The sequence below is a fragment of the Salvelinus fontinalis genome, chromosome 12, assembly GCF_029448725.1.
Source record: "Salvelinus fontinalis isolate EN_2023a chromosome 12, ASM2944872v1, whole genome shotgun sequence".
NCBI classification, from domain to species: Eukaryota; Metazoa; Chordata; class Actinopteri; order Salmoniformes; family Salmonidae; genus Salvelinus; species Salvelinus fontinalis.
The window spans coordinates 36354763-36380162 of NC_074676.1; the positions used below are offsets into that span (position 1 = coordinate 36354763).

Consider the following 25400-nt stretch of genomic DNA (forward strand, 5'->3'; position numbering starts at 1 on the left):
CGCCGTCTGAGCCATCCGTCTGTCCCGAGCCATTAGAGCCGCCCGTCTGTCCCGAGCCGTCAGAGCCGATAGTCAGTCAGGAGCCGCTAGAGCCAGTCGTCAGTCAGGATCTGCCAGAGCCGCCAACCAGACAGGATCTGCCAGAGCCGCCAACCAGACAGGATCTGCCAGAGCCGCCAACCAGACAGGATCTGCCAGAGCCGCCAACCAGACAGGATCTGCCAGAACCGCCAACCAGACAGGATCTGCCAGAGCCGTCAGTGAGCCATGAGCGTCCAGAGCCGTCAGTGAGCCATGAGCGTCCAGAGCCGTCAGTGAGCCATGAGCGTCCAGAGCCTTCAGCCAGCCATGAGCGTCCAGAGCCGTCAGCCAGCCATGAGCGTCCAGAGCCGTCAGCCAGCCATGAGCGTCCAGAGCCGTCAGCCAGCCATGAGCGTCCAGAGCCGTCAGCCAGCCATGAGCGTCCAGAGCCGTCAGCCAGTCATGAGCTGTCCCTTAGCCCAGAGCGGCTATTTATTCAGAACTGCCCCTCAGTCCAGAGCTGTCTCTCTGTCCGGAGCTGCCTTTCAGTCCAGAGTTGCCCCTCTATCCTGAGCTACCTCTCTATCCTGAGTTACCTTACTATCCTGATCTATCCCTCTGTCCTGAGCTATCCCTCTGTCCTGAGCTATCCCTCTGTCCCGGTGCTGCCCCTGGTGTCGATGTTACCAAAAGGATTTAGTGGGGGTAAGATGAGGGTGGTCATTCATAGGGGGAAATGGAAGCTGGGATTGACTATGGTGGGGTGGGGACCTCGCCCGGAGCCTGAGCCACCACCGTGGTCAGATGCCCACCCAGACCCTCCCCTAGACTTTGTGCTGGTGCGCCCGGAGTTCGCACCTTATGGGGGTGGTTATGTCACGTTCCTGACCTATTTCTGTTAGTTTGTTGTATGTGTTAGTTGGTCAGGACGTGAGTTTGGGTGGGCATTCTATGTTTTCTGTTTCTATGTTGGTTTATGGGTTGCCTGGTATGGCTCTTAATTAGAGGCAAGTGTTTGGCGTTCCTCTAATTAAGAGTCATATTTAGGTAGGTTGTTTCACAGTGTTCATTGTGGGTGGTTGTCTCCTGTGTCAGTGTTTGTCGCACCATACGGGACTGTTTCGGTTTGTTTGTTCATCGTTAATTTATGTGTAGGCTATTTTCCCTGTTCGTGCGTTATTCGTGTTATGTGAGTCCGTTGTCCAGGTCTGTCTACACCGTTTGTTGTTTTGTTAGTTTATTAGTCAAGTTCGTGTTTTCGTGTTATTCTTTAATAAATTATGTCTTCAAACTCCGCTGCATTTTGGTTCCCTCACTACTCCTCCTTTTCGGTTGAAGAGGAGGAGGACCGCCGTTACACCATGAGGTAAAAAATTAACAAATATGTGCTTCAAGTACACAGATGATATTCAAATGCTACTCATTAGACTTCCACTCAGGGGATACTCACAATATAAAAGTGTCAGTCTTCCCTAAAGGCCTTTCAACTGTTACTAGCAGCAGGGATGCCCCCTGAACTCACAAGAGGTGATCGATTATTATAAGTTTTTTAATGAATTTTTCTTGATTTGTATGTTGTTGTTTTTTTTATTATTTAAATGGTATAGCAATACACAATACAATATTTTTTTTTACTCATGTCAGGCTAATATTCAAATGACATTTCTCTTGAGCATTAATGGGCACATACAAAAGCAAATAATATTTATTAACATTTTATAAATACTTTACTGATATACTTAATCCACATAAAGTATATCAGTAAAGCATTTATAAAATGACTGTACAAAAATATCTACATAAGCAATGTTTTACTGCAGTTTAATTACATTATATCATAATAAAGATATTCATCTTCAGACAAAACATTTCACTTCCAAGCCGCTGAATAGCCAAAATAAAGATCTGTGCACAAAACATTTATGTTTTACAAATTGTACAATGTACCTGTGAATAGAGCTTGTGAATTTACCTCAAGAATATGCTTGTTATACTTACATTAATGTTGAAGGCATACAAGTGTTTGAGGATAAACCTAAGTATTGTAATTCAAATATCAGGGCATTGGCCAGTGCTTCATGCCTGACTCCCTTACAATTAATATCTGAACGAAGCACTTTTCCTGTATCACAGCTAAGACACATTAGCCATGTCCTTCCACGACCCCAGTTATACACTGCTCAAAAAAATAAAGGGAACACTTAAACAACACAATGTAACTCCAAGTCAATCACACTTCTGTGAATTCAAACTGTCCACTTAGGAAGCAACACTGATTGACAATAAATTTCACATGCTGTTGTGCAAATGGAATAGACAACAGGTGGAAATTATAGGCAATTAGCAAGACACCCCCAATAAAGGAGTGGTTTTGCAGGTGGTGACCACAGACCACTTCTCAGTTCCTATGCTTCCTGGCTGATGTTTTGGTCACTTTTGAATGCTGGCGGTGCTTTCACTCTAGTGGAAGCATGAGACGGAGTCTACAACCCACACAAGTGGCTCAGGTAGTGCAGCTCATCCAGGATGGCACATCAATGCGAGCTGTGGCAAGAAGGTTTGCTGTGTCTGTCAGCGTAGTGTCCAGAGCATGGAGGCGCTACCAGGAGACAGGCCAGTACATCAGGAGACGTGGAGGAGGCCGTAGGAGGGCAACAACCCAGACGCAGGACCGCTACCTCCGCCTTTGTGCAAGGAGGAGCAGGTGGAGCACTGCCAGAGCCCTGCAAAATTACCTCCAGCAGGCCACAAATGTGCATGTGTCTACTCAAACGGTCAGAAACAGACTCCATGAGAGGGTGGTATGAGGGCCCGACGTCCACAGGGGGGGGTTGTGCTTACAGCCCAACACCGTGCAGGACGTTTGGCATTTGCCAGAGAACGCCAAGATTGGCAAATTCGCCACTGGCGCCCTGTGCTCTTCACAGATGAAAGCAGGTTCACACTGAGCACATGTGACAGACGTGACAGAGTCTGGAGACGCCGTGGAGAACGTTCTGCTGCCTGCAACATACTCCAGCATGACCGGTTTGGCGGTGGGTCAGTCATGGTATGGGGTGGCATTTCTTTGGGGGGGCGCACAGCCCTCCATGTGCTCGCCAGAGGTAGCCTGACTGCCATTAGGTACCGAGATGAGATCCTCAGATCCCTTGTGAGACCATATGCTGGGGCGGTTGGCCCTGGGTTCCTCCTAATGCAAGACAATGCTAGACCTCATGTGGCTGGAGTGTGTCAGCAGTTCCTGCAAGAGGAAGGCATTGATGCTATGGACAGGCCCACCCGTTCCCCAGACCTGAATCCAATTGAGCACATCTGGGACATCATGTCTCGCTCCATCCACCAACGCCACGTTGCACCACAGACTGTCCAGGAGTTGGCGGATGCTTTAGTCCAGGCCTGGGAGGAGATCCCTCAGGAGACCATCCGCCACCTCATCAGGAGCATGCCCAGGCGTTGTCGGGAGGTCATACAGGCACGTGGAGGCCACACACACTACTGAGCCTCATTTTGACTTGTTTTAAGGACATTACATCAAAGTTGGATCAGCCTGTAGTGTGGTTTTCCACTTTAATTTTGAGTGTGATTTCAAATCCAGACCTCCATGGGTTGATAAATTTGATTTCCATTGATCATTTTTGTGTGATTTTGTTGTCAGCACATTCAACTATGTAAAGAAAAAAGTATTTAATAAGAATATTTCATTCATTCAGATCTAGGATGTGTTATTTTAGTGTTCCCTTTATTTTTTTGAGCAGTGTATTTTGACGAAGCACAGTACTATGTAGGCTTGGAAGATGCTGATGCTGATAGTATTATTAATCCTTTGTCTCTCGCTGTAAGCCAATTGTACAAAACATAGGCCTATTGAGTGATGTAACGTCACAACAAGCTGAAGTCAATTACTGTAGCCTTGTTAGTACATAAAGCTGCAATATAATTAATGTACTTTACAGTACAACCCTGAAATCTTAACCTTTTCACCATTGTATCTTTCTCACGGATTTTTTAGAAGTACTGAAATGTAATGATTAATGTGAGCACAAGATGGTGCTATTTATCTATCTATCATCTGTACTGCTACGAATAAGTGACAACAAATCCGTGAGTGTAATGTGTGTATGTGTGTTTGTGGTGTGTGTTTGTGGTGTGTGCGTGTGTGTCTGTGCGTGTGTGTCTGTGTATGTGTGTGTGCATTTGTGGTGTGTGTGTGTCCGTGCGTGTGTAACAGTATAGCTCTAGTCCGTCCCCTTGCCCCGACCCGGGCGCGAACCAGGGACCCTCTGCACACATCAACAACAGTCACCCACGAAGCATCGTTACCCATCGCTCCACAAAAGCCGCGGCTGGTTCAAAGCAAGTGACGTCACCGACTGAAAGGCTGCTAGCGCGCACCACCGCTACCTAGCTAGCCATTTCACATCGGTTACATTCTCTTCTGGTGGAGCCTGGCTAAACAGGAGGCCAGACTCTGTAGCATTATTTCTTAACCTCCATGGAGGTCCATGGAGCAGCACTGGTTCCTGAGATGTTGCTGACAGGTCCCTCAGATAGTTCATAGTTATGGGAGAACTTCACTTCTCAAGTGTTCAATTTCAATATAAGTGGCCCACCAAAATTGTTTGTTTAAATCCAAAGAGAAGATCCATAATTTTCCAGTCCCTAGTTCAAAATCTGTTGCAAAATCCCTGGTCTATAGGATAACACAGACACTGGTAGGGTTGTGCTTGTCCATAACAGCAGTGGTCGTCCTGCCGTTCTTACTGCCAAAGTCCTCAGGGTAAAGGGCTGCGTATCCCACCGCCTCCACAGACCTCCTCTTCTGGACGAGGTGGAGGAGGATACGGTACGTCCCCGTCAGGGGGCTGCGATTGTCTGTATAGGTGTTGTTCTGCAGGTGGACTCCCTTGATGCCCAGATCAGACAGGGCCGACTTCACCTCCTGCTCCTCCACACACAGGACCTGGGAGGTCTCAGCCATGTGAAAGGGTGTCTGGGGCAGGGGGGCGTACGCCCGAGGGTACTCAATGCTCTTCAGCCACGTGCTGGTCATTATCAGGGAGATGGAGTCACGGTCGGCGGGCACGGACCTCAGCATGCCCTTTATGGCCAGTTGGCAGGGGTTGGGTACATAGTCAGGGAAGGCGTAGGCTCCCTGCATGATACAGCGCTTCAAACGACCAAGGTTGTCGGCGTGGAAAGGCATGGTGGCGGTGACCATGAAGTAGAGCAGGATTCCCAAGGCCCAGATGTCCACGTAACGACCCACGTAGCCTTTGTCTTTGAAGAGCTCTGGAGCGGCGTAGGGTGGGGAGCCACAGAACGTGGTGAGGACTTCAGATGGAGCACTCACGATACTGAAGCCAAGGTCTCCCACCTTGATGCAGTAGCTGGTGGTGTAAAAGATGTTCTCTGCTTTCAGGTCTCGGTGGACGATGTTGTTGTCATGCTGAAATTATAACAAAAAGGGGTAAGGTGTGGGTACGTTAGTTGGATGTGCTACAAAATTACGATGTGCTCTCTGAATCAATCAAGCAAGAATAGCCTACAATAATTGGATACATTCTGGAAAATCCTGGCCATAGACAATGCATGATTTATGCAAAAGTTATGCATCCAATCCTCAAGTTAGGAAGCTGCCTTAATCACAGAGTGGAATTGACATCTGTGCCCGTCTACTGTTCAATGCTTTGACTGGCTATAGCTCACCATGTGTTTGATGGCAGAGATGATCTGGGCAAAGATGAGCTTGGTCTCCAGGTCAGACAGACGCCCCCGGTTGGTGATACGTGAGTAGAGATCTCCTCCACTACCGTACTCCATCACCAGGTACAGGCGCTTGGTGGTCTCAATCACCTCATAGAGACGAACAATGTTAGGGTGGGACAGTTTCTCCATACAGCTGATCTCTGTGGCAAACAGAGACTGAGACTTCTTGTCCAGCCGAAGCTTATCCAAAATCTTGATTGCGACCCTCTCTGAGGGAGGGAGTGAGAGAGAGAAAGACACAGAGAGAAGGGGGGGAGAGGGAGAAACCAATACAGAAATGATAGGAGAGCAGGAAGGGTGATGAGACATGGCAAATGGTGTAATTTAATTTGAAGCTTCACCAAATTATATAACGTCCAGTGAAACATGTGCCTGAGAGGAGAATGTGAGGGTAAATGAAGAACTCTCCTTTTCCCCACCCCCCATCTCGCCATCTCTCCTGTGTTATTTCCCTGCAGGGATCTCTAACTGCCTGCTACAGAAATTAAACAGAGCTGTATAAAACATGAATTCACCACAGGGGGTGAGGGGGGGATCTGAGGCGATCAGGAGGTGCTTAGTTCAGGTGACCACCCCTTGTCCTCTGGCATCAGTATTCACCCTGTTATAATACCCCCCTGGAGACAGAGTCTGTGTGGCAGGCATGGGAGGCTAGAGACAGGGTCAGCTCAGAGGGAACCAGTCAGTAAGAATGTGTTAGAGAGCTATATCTTCATACTGCCAGGTCCCAACCATTGAGTAGGAACTGTAATGTCCATTTTGTTACATTTTCCAAAGTGGCATCAGTTGGTGTACTGAATGGAACATATGATTATATCATTGGAGACGAGGTACAGTGTATTGCTCAACTCTCACTCTGTTTACTGTACCAGTCAGGCTTGACTAGATTAATGAATTGACCAATTAATAATTTAACTAACTACTGAAAAGATGACAAACAAATAAATCTCTCCTTACCTTTAGTCAGGGCATGGATACCCAATCTAACGTGGGAGAAGTTCCCACACCCTATTTCCCCCCTGAGCTCGTAGAAGGAGATCCTCCGGCCCAGTATGAGGTCGTTGACTACCCTCTGGTCATGGTTCATGTCATAAAGCACCCTCTCAAACGGTGTCTGCCTCATCCTCTGTTCTGGGGTCAGTTCTGGTATAATAGGACAGGTTGAAAGGACTTTGGGTGTTTTATCCAATGGCGTTACACTCGTCTCACTTGGCTTGGCTTTCTTATCCTCCTTGTCCTTGCGTTTCGGCCACGCTAGTCTGGATTTGAGTCCTAAAAGGCACAAAGAAAAAAAATGAATTACAGGTGAGATTTTAATTTGGGTGAGGTTCCCTGTGTTCAATGTCAGGGATTACGATTTGGGACTATTGGGGGTAGATGTTCTCTGGCCTCTCCAGTTAGCTCTATTCACATAAAATAACATCACACAACTTCTTAAATATCCTACCGCTCCCTTCTATCATGCATTGATACAAATGACTTACCTGTCTTTCTTATTCCTGTTAGCTCCTATTGGATCAAATGGATCATTGAGCATTGATACAAAGGATCATTGATTCAAACTGTCACATATTATAACTCTCTCTATCTGACATTCTTTGTTAGAGGCTTGGGGCACAGCTCTGCTGATGGTCTGGCTGGCCTTAAGGATTCATAATAGCAGTCAAAATGTCTTTTAGGTCATCGTTACAAAAGGTGATTTAATTGCAGACGTGGAGCTCCACCATTACCTCTGGGTAAATGTGCAGTATGCAGGACTGTCATAATGAGATTGGCTCACACTAATCTCCATGCAGGAGACTCCTGTTGACTTGAACGGAATGTCCGGCCAGCTAAATAATCACCTTAACAGCTTTAAGTGACATTGACTATTCTTACTAGTGCATATTGGAGACAGCGACACTTGGAAATAGCACAGCAGTATTGACTCTAAGAACTCCCTATGGTCAAATACATGGATCTGTTTAGTTTTTTTTTATCCCAGCGAAACAAATCATTCAGTCCCTCAGATACAGTAAATCAATCAATAATGAACAATTTACAAATCGAAAGGAAAACTACATAAAGAGCAATGCATTTAACAATGGAAATAAGTGCTAGACTTTATTGTGTTATCCTCAAGGATTTTACTCATGTGCATGTATTGCTTTTCAAGTTTTATGTGTGCTTATTTTTTAAAATGGTTGTATTAATAAACTAAACTAAACTGTCTAGTAAGAGGAGAAAAGGCAGTGATTGGCATGTGTGCACACTGCTGATTACAATATATGGCACATCAAGCACTATCCCCTAAATTATATGTGGCCTTGTACTTGAACTGAAGATCATCAACTCGAAGCATAAAAAGAGGTGGGGATTGACCTTACACACAGCATCACTACATTATTTATTTTGTGGGCACAGATAAGGTGTTACGCCCTGACCGTAGAGAGCTTTTTATGTCTCTATTTTGGTTTGGTCAGGGTGTGATTTGGGTGGGCATTCTGTTCTTTTTTCTATGCTTTCTATTTCTTTGTTTTGGCCGGGTATGGTTCTCAATCAGGGACAGCTGACTATCGTTGTCTCTGATTGTGAACTATACTTAGGTAGCTTTTCCCCACCGATGCTTTGTGGGTAGTTATTTTCTGTTTTGTGTTTCTGCACCTGACAGGACTATTTCCGTTTCGTTCATTCTCTTTGTTATTTTGTTATAGTGTTCAGTTTAAATAAAAAGCATGAACACTTACCACGCTGCGCTTTGGTCCGATTATTCCTCATCCGACGACGACACCCGTTACATAAGGTCAGGTTGGGTCATGGAGATATATGACTGTGAGGTCAGAACCAACATCTATAATAGTTGGTAGGATAAGCCAATGAGGCCTTCGTCTAATGAGGTCAGAGCAGAGAATCTCATTTTGGGCCTGGGCAGGCCATTATACCGTTATACAAAATCTTATGTACAGTATAACTGTATTGTGCATTCCTACACTGCTTTGAGAAATAAACTGAATCAAAAGTAATAATTGGGCACTGAAGCACTTAACAATGTTAAATCCATGATATCCCTAGACATTGCTCTTGTAAAGAGTATGAATACGTGAATTACATGTAAAAATAGGATGGGACTGAATCCCATGGTTCTGTAATGTAGCCTACAGTATGAACCAATGTAGCCTTCAAACAATAGACTGGAAAAGACTATTAAAGTCATGACGGCCCAAGACAACAGGTGCATCAGGCTTTTTTTATTTTATTTAACCTTTATTTAACTAGGCAAGTCAGGCTTAAAGGAAATGTTCACCCAAATTACTGAATTACATATTGATTTCCTTACCCTGTAATCAGTCTATGGACAAGGTATGACACCAATCCATGCTTTGGTTTAATTTCCCTGTCACAAATCCCATTCACAATCAATGTCATATACTTTCGGATTATTTGGACATGATGCGCGAAAAATGCTGATATTGGTAGGCCACCGTGAAAAGGAAACAAAACCAAAACATGGATTGCTGTCATACCTTGTCTATAGACTGCTTACAGGGTAAGGAAACCAATGTGACATTTTGTAATTTGGGTGAACTATCCCTTTATGAGCACAGAACCATTTTAAAAGTGATAAGGGTATCTATACTTATACATTTAGGTTTAGCTCATCCCTATATATTTGTCATCTCAATCTGGTTTATATTTAATGGATGCTGACACATCAAAGATGTTGCTCTCCCCTTTGGAAACACTCTCAATGCAGGTCAGGATTAGACAGAGCTCAGTTTAGGAGGTTAGTTCTGTTCTGAAAATACAACTGAAAATGCAATAGATAACACTCAGTATAGGGAGAGCACAAGACGTTGAAATTACTTATTTTTGGTTTAAAAGACGTTGAAAAGACGTCTTTCAACCAATTTTGCTCACTGGTACAGTACTGTACTCTCTCGCTGTGCTACAAGAAGCTATCTGGTTGAACTGTTACACAACACAATGATCAGTTACAACTGGATCGGTGCCCCTGAACTTTATGTGATAATATATTCTGATGCAATGCAATTCCTTATAGTTTCTCTGTAACCTGTAATGTTTTTCAACATACACTAATATCAAATTCATGCCATTATTTTTGCCTAGGTGTCTGTTTTGTGCTTGCAATTGCCTTATACGGTACATTGATTCAGAAATGAATGTAATAACAGGAGTTCCCAGGTAAAAAGCAATGAGGTTTGCACAGAATTCCAATTTAAAACCACAATTTTGATTAATTTGTTTGATTCTATTCTACTATTGCAGTAACATACACCATTTCATAATGCCCTATAGAAATGGCAACACATTGTTATGGGGCACAATAAATAACTGCTTTTGTCTTATTGATCTGATAGAAAATGTTATGTATTTTATCTAAATTTGTTGGGACCAAATTAAAGGCCTAAATAAGTAGACTACATGCAATTAGACTATATGTCAACCCATATTGGCGTAATGAACACATCTGCATCTAAAATAAACAAAATATCAAAAAAGTTATTTATATGCACTTTATATGCTCTTTCGCATATAACTAACTACTCACAAAATAATAGTTTTAAGTGTTACCTGGTAGTTGCGGATCCCTCATCCTTTAAGTCCAGCAGTAGAGAAGATACAGTGTGTGTGAATGGAGTGGCTCACCATCACTAAACCTCAGGGCATCACCCTGCCAATCCTATTATCACCGTGTATTAATATCCATTAGAGACTGATATAGACAAGGCAGCACTAAATCTCTGGACACGCAGCTAGAGCACTTTTCTATATCATGTGAATCTAATGTAATGATAAACATTAAACATTTTATTGAAAGGTAGGCCAATCAAATTCAATATTTATGACAGGTCTAGCTACAAACAATTAATAATTGCTCACATTTCTACAGCAATAGAGAAATGGAGATGGCAATTGAATGCAACAGATATATGATAGAGTTCTTAATTAGTGTCATGATCTGTCATGTTTCCTATTCAGCATCGTGGGCGTTCTGTAGTCAATGTTCTAATGTAATGATAAACATTGAACATTTTATTGAAGGGTAGGCCAATCAAATTCAATATTTATGACATGTCTAGCAACAAACAATTAATAATTGCTCACATTTCTACAGCAATAGAGAAATGGAGATGGCAATTGAATGCAACAGATATATGATAGAGTTCTTAATTAGTGTCATGATCTGTCATGTTTCCTATTCAGCATCGTGGGCGTTCTGTAGTCAATGTTTCACAACGTTTAGGAGGAGCGCTGAGGAGTTGTGAACACTTTGTTTGGCTTCCGTTCGAGACAATCGTCGCCTCATGAAGTCGGCAATTTATCCAATCACACACAAGGAATAGATGGCGGGAGTGAAAGGGGAGGGACATTCGAATGTGTGATTCTCGAATTCGAGCACATTTTCTACGCTAGGAAAGTAGCACATGCTAACTACGAACTGTATGTGGCTACAAGAGAATGGCGGAAAGTGTTGCAGTCTCTGTCGCCCCCTTGGGACCCACAGAGTCGGACCCAGAGCGATGTGAAGGCGAGGAAGAGGTACGGGGGATCGAGGCTGGCGAGAACAACCAACAAACGGGGCCTGTTGCAGGAGGTCCCCAGAACCGTCTCGCGAAGTTACCGCTATCCCGCATCAAGGCATTGATGAAAGCCGACCCAGACGTGTCCCTCGCCAGTCAAGAGTCTGTGTTTATCATAGCTAAAGCCACAGTAAGTTAAAACTATTACGTGGAGTAGCTACCAGTATGATAGTTTGTTTTCATATTTGGTAGCCTACAGTCAACATGGACTAATGCCATGTAACTGGCTAGCCAGCTGATTTATGGTCCTTGTTGTAGTTAGTTGAGTATCACAGGATGACACAATACCCATAAAACCTAGAGGTCAAACAGGGAAATGGTTCCTATCGTTTTCCACCTTTCATTTTTCCCATAGGGGATTTTGGAAACACTTACAATAAGGACTGTGTTTCGTGTAGACTTACCCTGGCGCGACGTTTTCATAGCTGTGTAAATCTCTCCTAACAAATATATTTGCATGTATTTACCCTCCCAAAAATGAAATGCTAATGTGGCTATCATAAGGAACTACAAATGCTATGTTAATCTGGACAAGACTGCCAAATTGAAGTAAAACTAAGATTCTATGGATTAACTATATAATTTTAGCTAGATGTAGGAATAGATAGGCTAAATTTCTTTAAATGGACAATTCTGTGAACTGTCTTCTGCACATTTTTTTAAATTGACACAATACCTTTTAGCAAAGGGATCAGTTAGCGATGATGTGGTGGAGCTTGCAGGGATTTGTAGTTTTGCATTATGTCTATTTTGATGCTAATTAGCAGTTTTGAATCTGAGCGTAAATAGAGCCGAATATATTGATAAGTCACCTTGTCCGAGAGAGATTTACATAGTTATCAAAATGTCACGCCAGGGTAAGCCTACGTCAAATCAAATGTTATTGGTCACATACACATATTTAGCAGTTGTTATTGCGGGTGTAGCGAAATGCTTCTTTGTGCATAGCTCCAACAGTGTAGTAGTATCTAACAATTCACAACAATACACACACATTTAAAGGAAAATTATGGAATTAAGAAATATATAAATATTAGGGTGAGCAATGTCGGATTGGCATTGACTAGAATACAGTATATACATATTAAATTAGTAAAACGGTATGTAAACATTATTCAAGTGACCAGTGATTCCATGTCTATGTACTTAGTGCAGCAGCCTCTAAGGTGCAGGGTTGAGTAACTGGGTGGTAGCCGGCTAGTGACAGTGATTAAGTTCAGTGCAGGATACTGGGTGGAGGCCTGCTAGTGATGGCTATTTAACAGTCTGATGGCCTTGAGATAGAAGCTGTTTTTCAGTCTCTCAGTCCCAGCTTTGATGCACCTTTACTAACCTCTCTTTCTGGATGATAGCGGGGTGAACAGGCCATGGCTCAGGTGGTTGATGTCCTTGGTCTTTTTGGCCTTCCTGTGACATCGGGTGCTGCAGGTGTCCTGGATGGCAGGCAGTGTGCCCCTGGTGATGTGTTGGGCAGACCACCATCTGGAGAGCCCAGCGGTTGCAGGCTGTGCAGCTGCTGTACCTGGCAGTGCTACAGCCTGACAGGATGCGCTCAATGGTGAAAGTTTGTGAGGGTCTTAGGGACCTAGCCAAATTTCTTCACTACACTGTCTGTGTGGGTGGACCATTTCAGAATGTCATTGACGTATAGGCCGAGGAACTTGAAGCTTTTCACCTTCTTTACTGTGGTCCCGTGGATGGGAGTGTGCTTCCTCTGCGGTCTCCTGAATCCACCATCAGCTCCTTTGTTTTGTTGAGGGAGAGGTAATTTTTCTGGCACCACTCCGCCAGGGCTCTCACCTCCCCCCTGTAGGTTATCTCGTCATTGTTGGTAATCAGGCCTACTACTGTTGTCGTCTGCAAACTTGATTGAATTGGAGGCGTGCATGGCCACATAGTCATGGGTGAACAGGGAGTACAGGAGGGGGCTGAGCATGCACGCTTGTGGGGCCCCTGTGTTGAGGATCAGCATAGTAGAGGTGTTGTTTCCTACCTTCACCACCTGGGGGCGGCTCGTCGGGAAGTCCAGGACCCAGTTGCACAGAGCGGATTTCAGACCCAGGGTTCCGAGCTTAATGTTGAGTTTGGAGGGTACTATGGTGTTGAAGGCTGAGCTGTAGTCTATGAACATTATTCTTACATAGACATTCCTCTTAGGGCAGTGTTCAGTGCGATGTCTATTGCGTAGTCTGGATCTATTGGGACGGTATGCAAATTCAAGTGGGTGTAGGTGTAAGGTGGAGGTGATATTATCCTTAACTAGCCTCTCAAAGCACTTCATGATTACAGAAGTGAGTGCTATGTGGCGATAGTAATTTAGTTCCTTTTTTACACTTTTTTATTTAACCTTAATTTAACTAGGCAAGTCAGTTAAGAACAAATTCTTATTTACAATGACGGCCTACCAAAAGGCCTCCTACGGGGGCTGGGATTAAAAATAAAAGATAAATATAGGACAAAACACACATCATGACAAGAGAGACAACACTACATAAAGAGAGACCGAAGACGACAACATAGCAAGGCAGCAACACATGACAACACAGCTTGGTAGCAACACAACATAACAACATGGTAGCAACACAACATGGTAGCAGCACAAAACATGGTACAGCCATTATTGGACACAGACAACAGCACAAAGGGCAAGAAGGTAGAGACAACAATACATCACGCAAACCAGCCACAACTGTCAGTAAGAGTGTCTTTGAATGAAGAGATTGAGAATACTGTCCAATTTGAGTATTTGTTGCAGGTTGTTCCAGTCACTAGCTGCAGCGAACTGAAAATTGTAGCGACCCAGGGATGTGTGTGCTTTTTGGGACCTTTAACAGAATGTGACTGGCAGAACGGGTCAAGTATGTGGAGGATGAGGGCTGCAGTAGATATCTCAGATAGGGGTGAGTGAGGCCTAAGAGGGTTTTATAAACAAGCATCAACCAGTGGGTCTTGTGACGGGTATACAGAGATGACCAGTTTACAGAGGAGTATAGAGTGCAGTGATGTGTCCTATAAGGAGCATTGGTGGCAAATCTGATGGCCGAATGGTAAAGAACATCTAGCCGCTCGAGAGCACCCTTACATTTACCTTTGCTTTCGTGGGTACAGGAACAATAGTGGACATCTTGAAGCAAGTGGGGACAGCAGACTGGGATCGGGAGAGATTGAATATGTCTGTAAACGCTCTAGCCAGCTGGTCATGAAACACAGCCCTTATTTGAAGTGTTTCTAAAATCCCCTATGGGAAAAATGGTGGACTGCTAGGTTTTATGGGTATTATGGAAAGGGAAAAGGGGACAACTAGTCAGTTGTACAACTGAATGCATTCAACTGAAATGTGTCTTCTGCATTAACCCAACCTCTCCACTGTGGGGCTCTATAGCCGACAGTAATTGCGGGCTAGTCTTTGGGTGCTGAAGTCAGTCCTTCTTTGGGATTTGGATGGTGGATCGCATTCAACTTTTAGGTGCATACACCGCCACCTATTGTCATGACCTACCTACATTAAATTCTCTTCATTAGTCCTGTTCCTCTACGAATGTGCAATATAGCCCTAGACAACACCACCTTTACTCATTAAATATACACTATCCCATTCCACTACATTGACCCCATCTGCTCCTGCACCATGCTAAGGTCCTGGGAGGATCGAACACCACCTCTCAACAAACCTTGTAACTATTTTGATGTCAAATCTCTTATACCCAAATACATGTCTCCAGCTGCCACCACAACATCTATTTTCTGTGATTTACATTCAATAACTGCGGTACAGTTGATAACCATTGCTATGAATGCTAAGAAGCCAAACTTACTAATGCATAAATTACTTGTTGGCCTATCGCTCTGTGCTGGCACAAATCTACTACTCACTGGAATCCTCTCAGGATTCCTCACTCTTTTCCCATCCTTGTCTACTTCAAAATACATTTTATTTGTCACGTGCTGAATATAACAGGTGGAGACCTTAGTGTGAAATGCATGTTTGAGCCTTCCTCTGACACTGCCTAGTATATAGGTCCTGGATGGCAAGCAGCTTTGCCCCAGTGATGTACTGGGCAGTATGCACTACCCCCTGTATTGCCTTACAGTCGGATGCCGAGCAGTTGCCATACCAGGCGGTGATACAACCGGTCAGGATGCTCTTGATGGTGCAGCTGTAGAACTTTTTGAAGATCTGGGGACCCATGCCAAATCTTTTCAGTCTCTTGAGGGGGAAAAGGTACTGTTGTGCCCTCTTCACGACTTTCTTGGTGTGTTTTGGACCATGATATTTTGTTGGTGATGTGAACACCAAGGAACTTAACTCTTGACCTGCTCCACTACTGCCCTGTCGATGTGAATGGGGGCGTGGTCTGCCGTCCTTTTCCTGTAGTCCATGATCAGCTCCTTTGTCTTGCTCACGTTGAGGGAGAGGTTGTTTTCCTGACACCACACTGCCAGGTCTCTGACCTCCCTATAGGCTGTCTCATTGTTGTTGGTGATCAGGCCAACCATTGTGTCATCAGCAAACTTAATGATGGTGTTGGAGTCGTGCTTGGCCACAAAGTCGTGGGTGAACAAGGAGTACAGGAGGGGACTAAGCACGCACCCGTTAGGGGTCCCCATTTTGAGGATCAGCGTGGATGATGTTGCCTACCCTTACCACCTGGGGGTGGCCCATCATGAAGTCCAGGATCCAGTTGCAGAGGGAGGTGTTTAGTCCCAGGGTCCTTAGCTTAGTGTTGAGTTTTATGGGCACTATGGTCTTAAACACTGCGTTGTAGTCAATGAACAGCATTCTCACGCAGGTGTTCTTTTTGTCCAAGTGGGAAAGGGCAGTGTGGAGTGCGATTCAGATTGCGTCATCTGTGGATCTGTTGAGGCGGTATGCAAATTGGAGGTGTCTAGGGTTTACGGGATGATGGTGTTGATGTGAGCCATGACCAGCCTTTCAAAGCACTTCATGGCTACTGACGTGAGTGCTACGGGACGGTAGTCATTTTGGCAGGTTACCTTCGCTTTCTTGGGCACATGGACTATGGTGATCTGCTTAAAACATGTAGGTATTACAGACTCGGAGAGGTTGAAAATGTCAGTGAAGATACTTGCCAGTTGGTCCGCGCATGCTCTGAGTACACGTCCTGGTAATCTGTCTGGCCCGCGGCCTTGTGAATGTTGACCTGTTTAAAGGTCTTGGTCACATCGGCTACGGAGAGCGTGATCACACAGTCGTCTGAAACAGCTGGTGCTCTCATGCATGCATCGGTGTTGCTTGCCTCGAAGCAAGCATAAAAGGTATTTAGCTTGTCTGGTAGGCTTGCGTCACTGAGCAGCTCGCGGCTGGATTTCCCTTTGTAGTCCGTAATAGTTTGCAAGCCCTGCCACATTCGACGAGCGTCAGAGCCTGTGTAGTACGATTTGAGCTTAGTTCTATATTGACGCTTTGCCTGTTTGGTGGTTCGTCAGAGGGCATACCGGGATTTTTTTTTTTATAAGCGTCCGGATTAGTGTCCGACTCTTTGAAAGCGGCAGCTCTAGCCTTTAACTTGGGCGGATGCTGCCTGTCATCCATGGCTTCTGGTTGGGATATGTACGTACATTCACTGTGGGGACGATGTCGTCGATGTACTTATTGATGAAGCCGGTGACCGAGGTGGTATACTCCTCAATACCATTGGATGAATTCCGGAACATATTCCAGTCAGTGCTAGCAAAACAGTCGTGTAGTGTAGCACCCGTGTCATCTGACCACTTCCGTATTGAGCGAGACACTGGTACTTCCTGCTTTAGTTTTTGCTCCTAAGCAGGAATTGGGAGGATAGAATTATGGTCGGTTTGCCAAATGGAGGGCGAGGGAGAGCCTTGTATGCATCTCTGTGTGTGTGGAGTAAAGTGTGGAGTAAAGGTGGTCTTGAATCTTTTTTTTCCTTCTCCCCTCTGGTTGCACATGTGACACGCTGATGGAAATGACTTAAAACAGATTTAAGTTTCCCTGCATTAAAGTCCCCGGCCAATAGGAGCGCCGGTTCTGGATGAGCATTTTCTTGTTCGCTTATGGCCTTATACAGCTCGTTGAGTGCAGTCTTAGTGCCAGCATTGGTTTGAGGTGGTAAATAGACAGCTATGAATAATATAGATGAAAACTCTCGGTAGAAGTGTGGTCTACAGCTAATCATGAGATACTTTACCTCAGGCGAGCAATATCTTGAGACTTCCTTAATAATAGATGTTGTTCACACCCCCCAATTCTCACAAGGCACCCCGATCTCCACCCCCTGTATTTCCGTAAATGCATTATTACCTCCAACTTGGCCCAATTCACATTTCCAATTGCCCATCCTGACATACCGAGCTAGAACGGGCCCTACGTCTCAACTAATAGCCAAGCAATTATTCAGCAACTTCCAGAGAGGGTCAGGCTCCTTGGGCTTTGTGGTGGCTACTCTGGTTTGGGTGTCCTCGGCAGTCTCTGTAAACAAGTGGTCACACATTGTTCTGGGTTCCACTGCGCAAAGGGGGTTCGTTGAGTTTTATGAACATCAAGGCAGACGCACAGTGACTTGACTTTTTTTTCACAGTTCTAATTGGCCAAGTGGTCAAGCCTCCTACGGGTCTCCGCAGTGCGCACACACACACAGCCTATAGTTAATCATTCTAGCCACTCCCAGAGATAAGACAGGGAAGAAACCACCATTTACCTCTAGGCTGCTATACATATTTATTTGGTTTGTCATTCTATAATTTTTCATGGAATTTTAGTGGTAATTAAATATCATTTGATTTAGAAATCATTAGAATGCGTTTTCCAGAAGTAGTTTTACCAGCTCCATGTATTCTAAAATTGAAAAGTGAGGGAGCGCCGCTCCTGGATGTTACTCACTGTTTACTAAACTTCAGTTCATGTCTTCCAGGAACTCTTTGTTGAGATGATTGCCAAAGATGCCCTGGTGTATGCCCAGCAAGGAAAGAGGAAAACTTTGCAGAGGAAAGATTTAGGTTAGTAATAGTAATGCCTATATACCATATGCTTAGTGTAATGGTCACCAACCCCTGGTTCTGGAGAGCCGCAGGGTTTGCAGACTTTAGTTCCATCCCCGTACTAAACACGTATTAGGCCTATACCTGATTCAACTGATCGAGGTCTTAGTGTTGAGGTAGAACAAAAGCCTGCGCACCAACTCCCACCAACAGTAAACACTTTCATTGTAGGACACACACACACCTCATTGAGGGCTTGATGATTCGTTGACAAGAGGAATCCGGTGTTTATCTGGGGCTACAGCAAAAGTGTATATTTGAGTTGGTGTGCAGGCTTTTGTTCTACTTCACCACTAAGACCTTGGTAAGTTGAATCAGGTATAGGCCTAACTCTACAGGACCAGGATTGGTGGCCACTTAGGCTAGACCAGGGGTAGGCAACCCTAGTCCTAGGTTTTTGATTAAACCGACCTAGAAGACCAGGTGTGTTGAATTTAGGCAGTCACTGAACTGATCGATTAGCTCAGTTGGTCAGGTGTGGTGCCTAGTTGGAACAAAATCCTGAAGTACCTACCGGCACTCTAGGTACAGGGTTGGCTAGCCTTTGACTAGTTGTTCCTAACTATTGTTTTTTTTTTCACTAACAGACAATGCAATCGAGGCCATAGATGAGTTTGCTTTTCTGGAAGGTAAGTTCTCTTCCATTCTCTGCCAAGCGTGCTTCTTTACTAAACCTCTACCATGTTTTTATCCTCATAAGATTGCTAATAGATTTTATGTAATTGGATGATCATGCTGTGATGCATTAGCCTGATTTCATTGGCTGTACTGAATCGGTAATGATTCAAATAAAAGTTTATGGGTTGCGTACACATATTTGCAGGTGTTATAGCAGGTGCAGCAAAATGCTTATGCTACTAGCTCCAACAGTGCAGTAGAATATCTTGCAAATACAATACAAATAATAAAATCAAGAAATAACAATCCAAAGTGAATATATAGTTATATACACTGCTCAAAAAAATAAAGGGAACACTAAAATAACACATCCTAGATCTGAATGAATGAAATATTCTTATTAAATACTTTTTTCTTTACATAGTTGAATGTGCTGACAACAAAATCACACAAAAATGATCAATGGAAATCAAATTTATCAACCCATGGAGGTCTGGATTTGGAGTCACACTCAAAATTAAAGTGGAAAACCACACTACAGGCTGATCCAACTTTGATGTAATGTCCTTAAAACAAGTCAAAATGAGGCTCAGTAGTGTGGGCATGCTCCTGATGAGGTGGTGGATGGTCTCCTGAGGGATCTCCTCCCAGACCTGGACTAAAGCATCTGCCAACTCCTGGACAGTCTGTGGTGCAACATGGCGTTGGTGGATGGAGCGAGACATGATGTCCCAGATGTGCTCAATTGGATTCAGGTCTGGGGAATGGTCCATAGCATCAATGCCTTCATCTTGCAGGAACTGCTGACACACTCCAGCCACATGCGGTCTAGCATTGTCTTGCATTTGGAGGAACCCAGGGCCAACCGCCCCAGCATATGGTCTCACAAGGGGTCTGAGGATCTCATCTCAGTACCTAATGGCAGTCAGGCTACCTCTGCCGAGCACATGGAGGGCTGTGCAGCCCCCCAAAGAAATGCCACCCCACACCATGACTGACCCACCGCCAAACCGGTCATGCTGGAGGATGTTGCAGGCAGCAGAACGTTCTCCACGGCGTCTCCAGACTCTGTCACGTCTGTCACATGTGCTCAGTGTGAACCTGCTTTCATCTGTGAAGAGCACAGGGCGCCAGTGGCGAATTTGCCAATCTTGGTGTTCTCTGGCAAATGCCAAACGTCCTGCACGGTGTTGGGCTGTAAGCACAACCCCCACCTGTGGACGTCGGGTCCTCATACCACCCTCTCATGGAGTCTGTTTCTGACCATTTGAGCAGACACATGCACATTTGTGGCCTGCTGGAGGTCATTTTGCAGGGCTCTGGCAGTGCTCCTCCTGCTCCTCCTTGCACAAAGGCGGAGGTAGTGGTCCTGCTGCTGGGTTGTTGCCCTCCTACGGCCTCCTCCACGTCTCCTGATGTACTGGCCTGTCTCCTGGTAGTGCCTCCATGCTCTGGACACTACGCTGTCAGACACAGCAAACCTTCTTGCCACAGCTCGCATTGATGTGCCATCCTGGATGAGCTGCACTACCTGAGCCACTTGTGTGGGTTGTAGACTCTGTCTCATGCTACCACTAGAGCTTTCAAAAGTGACCAAAACATCAGCCAGGAAGCATAGGAACTGAGAAGTGGTCTGTGGTCACCACCTGCAGAACCACTCCTTTATTGGGGGTGTCTTGCTAATTGCCTATAATTTCCACCTGTTGTCTATTCAATTTGCACAACAGCATGTGAAATTTATTGTCAATCGGTGTTGCTTCCTAAGTGGACAGTTTTTGATTTCACAGACGTGTGATTGACTTGGAGTTACATTGTGTTGTTTAAGTGTTCCCTTTATTTTTTTGAGCAGTGTAAATTACACTGAGTGTACAAAACTTTTGGAATACCTTAATATTGAGTTGCACCCCCTTTGCCCTCAGAACAAACTCAATTCGTCAGGGCATGGACTCCACAAGGTGTCGAAAGCATTCCACAGGGATGCTGGCCCATGTTGACTCCAATGCTTCCCACAGTTGTCAAGTTGGCTGGATGTCATTGGGTGGTGAACCATTCTTGATACACATGGGAAGCTGTTGAGCGTGAAAAACCCAGCAGCATTGCAGTTCTTGAAGCACTCAAACCAGTGTGCCTGGCACCTAATACCGTACCCTGTTCAAAGGCAATCTTTTGTCTTGCCCATTCACCCTCTAAATGGCACACATACACAATCCATGTCTCAAGGCTAAAAAAAAATCATTCTTTAACCAGTCTCCTCCTCTTCATGTACAATAAGGGATCATAGGTTTCACCTGGTCAGTCTTTGTCATGGAAAGAGCATGTGTTCCCTAATGTTTTGTACACAATGTGATAGATACTGTCCGTGTGTGTGTCTATCACACTGTGTATAAAACATTAGGAATGCCTTCCTGATATTGTGTTACATTATGGGGTATTGTGTGTAGATGGGTGAGAAAAGAACAATGAAATAAATAGTTATTGCATAGTTTGGAGCGGTCATTGTCCTGCTGCAAAGTCTGGATCCCAACAAATTAGCTGGGCTAGACAATCTGGACCCTCTCTTTCTAAAATTATCTGCCGAAATGGTTGCAACCCCTATTACTAGCCTGTTCAACCTATTTCGTATCATCCGATATCCCCAAAGATTGGAAAGCTGCCGCGGTCATCCCCCTCTTCAAAGGGGGAGACACTCTAGACCCAAATGGTTATAGACCTATATCTATCCTACCCTGCCTTTCTAAGGTCTTTGAAAGCCAAGTTAACAAACAGATCACCGACCATTTCGAATTCCACCGTACCTTCTCCACTATGCAATCTGGTTTCTGAGCTGGTCATGGGTGCACCTCAGCCACGCTCAAGGTCCTAAACGATATCATAACCGCCATCGATAAATGACAGTACTATGCAGCCGTCTTCATCGACCTGGCCAAGGCTTTCGATTCTGTCAATCACTGCATTCTTATCGGCAGACTCAATAGCCTTGGTTTCTCAAATGACTGCCTCGTCTGGTTCACCAACTACTTCTCAGAGTTCAGTGTGTCAAATCGGAGGGCCTGTTGTCCGGACCTCTGGCAGTCTCTATGGGGGTGCCACAGGGTTCAATTCTCGGGCCGACTCTTTTCTCTGTATATATCAATGATGTTTCTCTTGCTGCTGGTGATTCTCTGATCCACCTCTATGCAGACGACACCATTCTGTATACATCTGGCCCTTTGGACACTGTGTTAACAAACCTCCAAATGAGCTTCAATGCCATACAACACTCCTTCCATGGCCTCCAACTGCGTTTAAATGCTAGTAAAACTAAATGCATGCTCTTCAACCGATTGCTGCCTGCAACCGCCTGCCTGACTAGCATCACTACTCTGGACGGTTCTGACTTAGAATATGTGGACAACTACAAATACCTAGGTTTCTGGTTAGACTGTAAACTCTCTTTCCAGACTCACATTAAGCATCTCCAATCCAAAATTAAATCTAGAATCAGCTTCCTATTTTGCAACAAAGCCTCCTTCACTCATGCTGCCGAACATACCCTCGTAAAACTGACCATCCTACCCATCCTTGACTTCGGCGATGTCATTTACAAAATAGCCTCCAACACTCTACTCAGCTAATTGGATGTAGTCTAGCACAGTGCCATCCGTTTTGTCACCAAAGCCCCATATACTACCCACCACTGCGACCTGTATGCTCTCGTTGGCTGGCCCTCGCTACATATTCGTCGCCAAACCCACTGGATCCAGGTCATCTATAAGTCTTTGCTAGGTAAAGCCCCGCCTTATCTCAGCTCGCTGGTCACCATAGCAACACCCACCCGTAGCACACGCTCCAGCATGTATATTTCACTGGTCATCCCCAAAGCCAACACCCCCTTTGGCCGCCTTTCCTTTCAGTTCTCTGCTGCCAATGACTGGAACGAATTGCAAAAATCACTGAAGCTGGAGACTTATCTCCCTCACTAACTTTAAGCATCAGCTGTCAGAGCAGCTTACAGGTACAGTGAATCTGTAAATAGCACACCCAACTACCTCATAAACCCCATATTGTTATTTATCTTTTTGTTCTTTTGCACTCCAGTATCTCTACTTGCACATCATCATCTGCACATCTATCACTCCGGTGTTAATGCTAAATTGTAATTATATCGCCTCTTTGGCCTATTTATTGCCTTACCTCCCTAATCTTCTACATTTGTTCACACTGTACATAGATTTTTATATTGTGTTATTGACTGTGCGTTTGTTTGTAACTCTGTTGTTTTTGTCGCTTTGCTTTATCTTGGCCAGGTCGCAGTTGTAAATGAGAGCTTGTTGTCAACTGGCCCACCGGGTTAAATAAAGGTGAAAGAAAATAAATAAAGTAGGAGGAAATTGGCTCCAATTAAGCGCCGTCCACAGGGCATGGCGTTGCAAAATTTAGTAATAGCCTTCCTTCTTCAGGATCCCATTTACCCTGTACAAATCTCCCACTTTACCACCACCAAAGCACAACCAGACCATCACTTTGCCTCCACCATGCTTGACAGATGGCGTCAAGCACTCCTCCAGCATCTTTTCATTTTTTCTGCATCTCACGAATGTTCTTCTTTGTGATCTGAACACCTCAAACTCAGATTTGTCTGTCCATAACACTTTTTCCAATCTTCCTCTGTCCAGTGTCTGTATTCTTTTGCCCATCTTAATCTTTTCTTTTTATTGGCCAGTCTGAGATATGGCTTTTTCTTTGCAACTCTGCCTAGAAGACCAACATCCCGGAGTCGCCTCTTCACTGTTGACGTTGAGACTGGTATTTTGTGGGTACTATTTAATGAAGCTGCCAGTGGACGACTTGTGAGGCATCTGTTTCTCAAACTAGACACTAATGTACTTGTCCTCTTGCTCAGTTGTTCACCGGGGCCTCCCACTCCTCTTTTTTTATTCTGGTTAGGGCCAGTTTGCGCTGTTCTGTGAAGGGATTAGTACAGATCAGTGTACGAGATCTTCAGTTTCTTGGTAATTTCTCGCATGGAATAGCCTTCATTTCTCAGATCAAGAATAGACTGATGAGTTTCAGAAGGAAGTTCTTTGTTTCTGGCTGTTTTGAGCCTGTAATCGAAACCACAAATGCTGATGCTCCAGATACTCAACTAGTCTAAAGAAGACCAGTTTTATTGCAGCTTTAATCAGGACAACAGTTTTCAGCTGTGCTAACATAATTGCAAAATAGTTTTCTAATGATCAATTAGCATTTTAAAATGATACACTTGGATTAGCTAACACAACATGCCATTGGAACACAGGAGTGATGGTTGCTGATAATGGGCCTCTGTATGCCTATGTTGATATTCTATTAAAAATCAGCCGTTTTCAGCTACAATAGTAATTTACATTTACAACATGAAGAATGTCTACACTGTATTTCTGATCAATTTGATGTTATTTTAATGGCCACAAAAAATGCTTTTTTTTCTCCAAAAACAAGGACATTTCTAAGTGACCCCAAACCTTTGAACGGTAGTATATATTAATAATAGATTTGTATAGTATGGTTGACAATATTTTGTTTTTTGTTTTTGTTTTTCTATGTTCTCTTTCAAGGTACTCTAGATGCCTAGACACTCTCAGAAGAAAGAAGGCAGTTCAAAGATCAGAGGCATTTGGAAACCAGACTGACCTGTGTTGCTTTTGAAGTGACATCACTGAGTTGGTAATTGCATATTTGAGAAGATTTTGGTACTGGTTGCAAGGAGTTCCCTTCCTGAACATGTTCAGTAAATACTGACATCATTGATGATCCTCCTTCAATCAGTCTTGTATGCAAGGAATCTGACTTTTTTGTTGTTGTAAATAATGTGAGGTATGTTGAAATAAATCATACAAATGTTTGTAAATCTAATAATTGTCGTTTTAATCAAGAAAGCTTTATTGGGAACGGTCATTTATTTTCAAAAGAAATACATCCATCTTCATTTAGTGTTCCGTAGTGTCCAGCTGTTTAGGCAACAACTACACTGTGCCAGTTTCCAATGTGAGGAAAATATAGACTTAACATTTTAATAAAATGGAAAGTACGAGACATCAAATTCTATCCGGCCAAAATCATTTAAAACCTCTAGCAGACACAATGCTTTACAGGGGGTCTAGCAAATGACCAGGTCTATATTTTGCGGACTAAGGGGTAAGACGTTGGGCATTTCCTTTCCTAATATCTATTACTCTGTCTGCAGGTTCCAAGCTTAAAGACTATATTTACGTATCATACCATTATATCCTGTTTGTTTTGCTGTTTCTATAAACTATCGGGCCAGAGAGAGGGACTTGAGCTGCAGGACAGGTCCATAATCAAAAAAGCATAATATGAGCTTTTCTGAAGATTTACGATGGCTCACGCCAGGACAGACACACATGCCGGGGA

At 44.2% G+C, this 25400-nt stretch overlaps 2 protein-coding genes across 3 annotated transcripts; one reads left to right on the top strand and one right to left on the bottom strand.

Annotated features, from left to right (window-relative positions):
• Positions 1 to 1587: 1587 nt before the first annotated feature.
• On the bottom strand, positions 1588 to 10910 carry LOC129867274 (serine/threonine-protein kinase NIM1). Its single transcript, XM_055940563.1, has 4 exons — positions 10360 to 10910; positions 6745 to 7059; positions 5728 to 5996; positions 1588 to 5467 (listed from the first exon to the last, which is right to left on the bottom strand). Exons 1-4 carry the CDS (start codon positions 10379 to 10381, stop codon positions 4712 to 4714), a joined length of 1362 nt encoding a protein of 453 aa, XP_055796538.1. The 5' UTR covers positions 10382 to 10910; the 3' UTR covers positions 1588 to 4711.
• Positions 10911 to 11149: 239 nt separating this feature from the next.
• Positions 11150 to 24870, top strand: pole4 (polymerase (DNA-directed), epsilon 4, accessory subunit). Of its 2 annotated transcripts, XM_055940565.1 has the most exons (5): positions 11150 to 11499; positions 18263 to 18347; positions 18977 to 19018; positions 23294 to 23347; positions 24584 to 24870. In XM_055940565.1, the coding sequence occupies exons 1-4, from the start codon at positions 11248 to 11250 to the stop codon at positions 23308 to 23310; spliced, it is 396 nt and encodes a 131-aa protein (XP_055796540.1). In that variant the 5' UTR covers positions 11150 to 11247; the 3' UTR covers positions 23311 to 23347; positions 24584 to 24870. The 2 variants fall into 2 exon arrangements, with proteins under 2 accessions (XP_055796540.1, XP_055796539.1); XM_055940564.1 differs by lacking the exon at positions 23294 to 23347 and having other exon boundaries at positions 11154 to 11499.
• Positions 24871 to 25400: the final 530 nt, after the last annotated feature.

Bases quoted from the DNA above. Each gene is read 5' to 3' on its own strand.
- LOC129867274 (XM_055940563.1), bottom strand. From the start codon at position 10,381: ATGAGGGATCCGCAACTACCAG. The intron at 7,060-10,359 runs GTAACACTTAAA...TGTGCCTTTTAG, and splicing joins GAGGGATCCGCAACTACCAG to GACTCAAATCCAGACTAGCG. The intron at 5,468-5,727 runs GTGAGCTATAGC...TTATAATTTCAG, and splicing joins TCTCTGCCATCAAACACATG to CATGACAACAACATCGTCCA.
- pole4 (XM_055940565.1), top strand. From the start codon at position 11,248: ATGGCGGAAAGTGTTGCAGTCTCTGTCGCCCCCTTGGGACCCACAGAG. The intron at 11,500-18,262 runs GTAAGTTAAAAC...CATGTCTTCCAG, and splicing joins TTATCATAGCTAAAGCCACA to GAACTCTTTGTTGAGATGAT. The intron at 18,348-18,976 runs GTTAGTAATAGT...TTTCACTAACAG, and splicing joins TTTGCAGAGGAAAGATTTAG to ACAATGCAATCGAGGCCATA.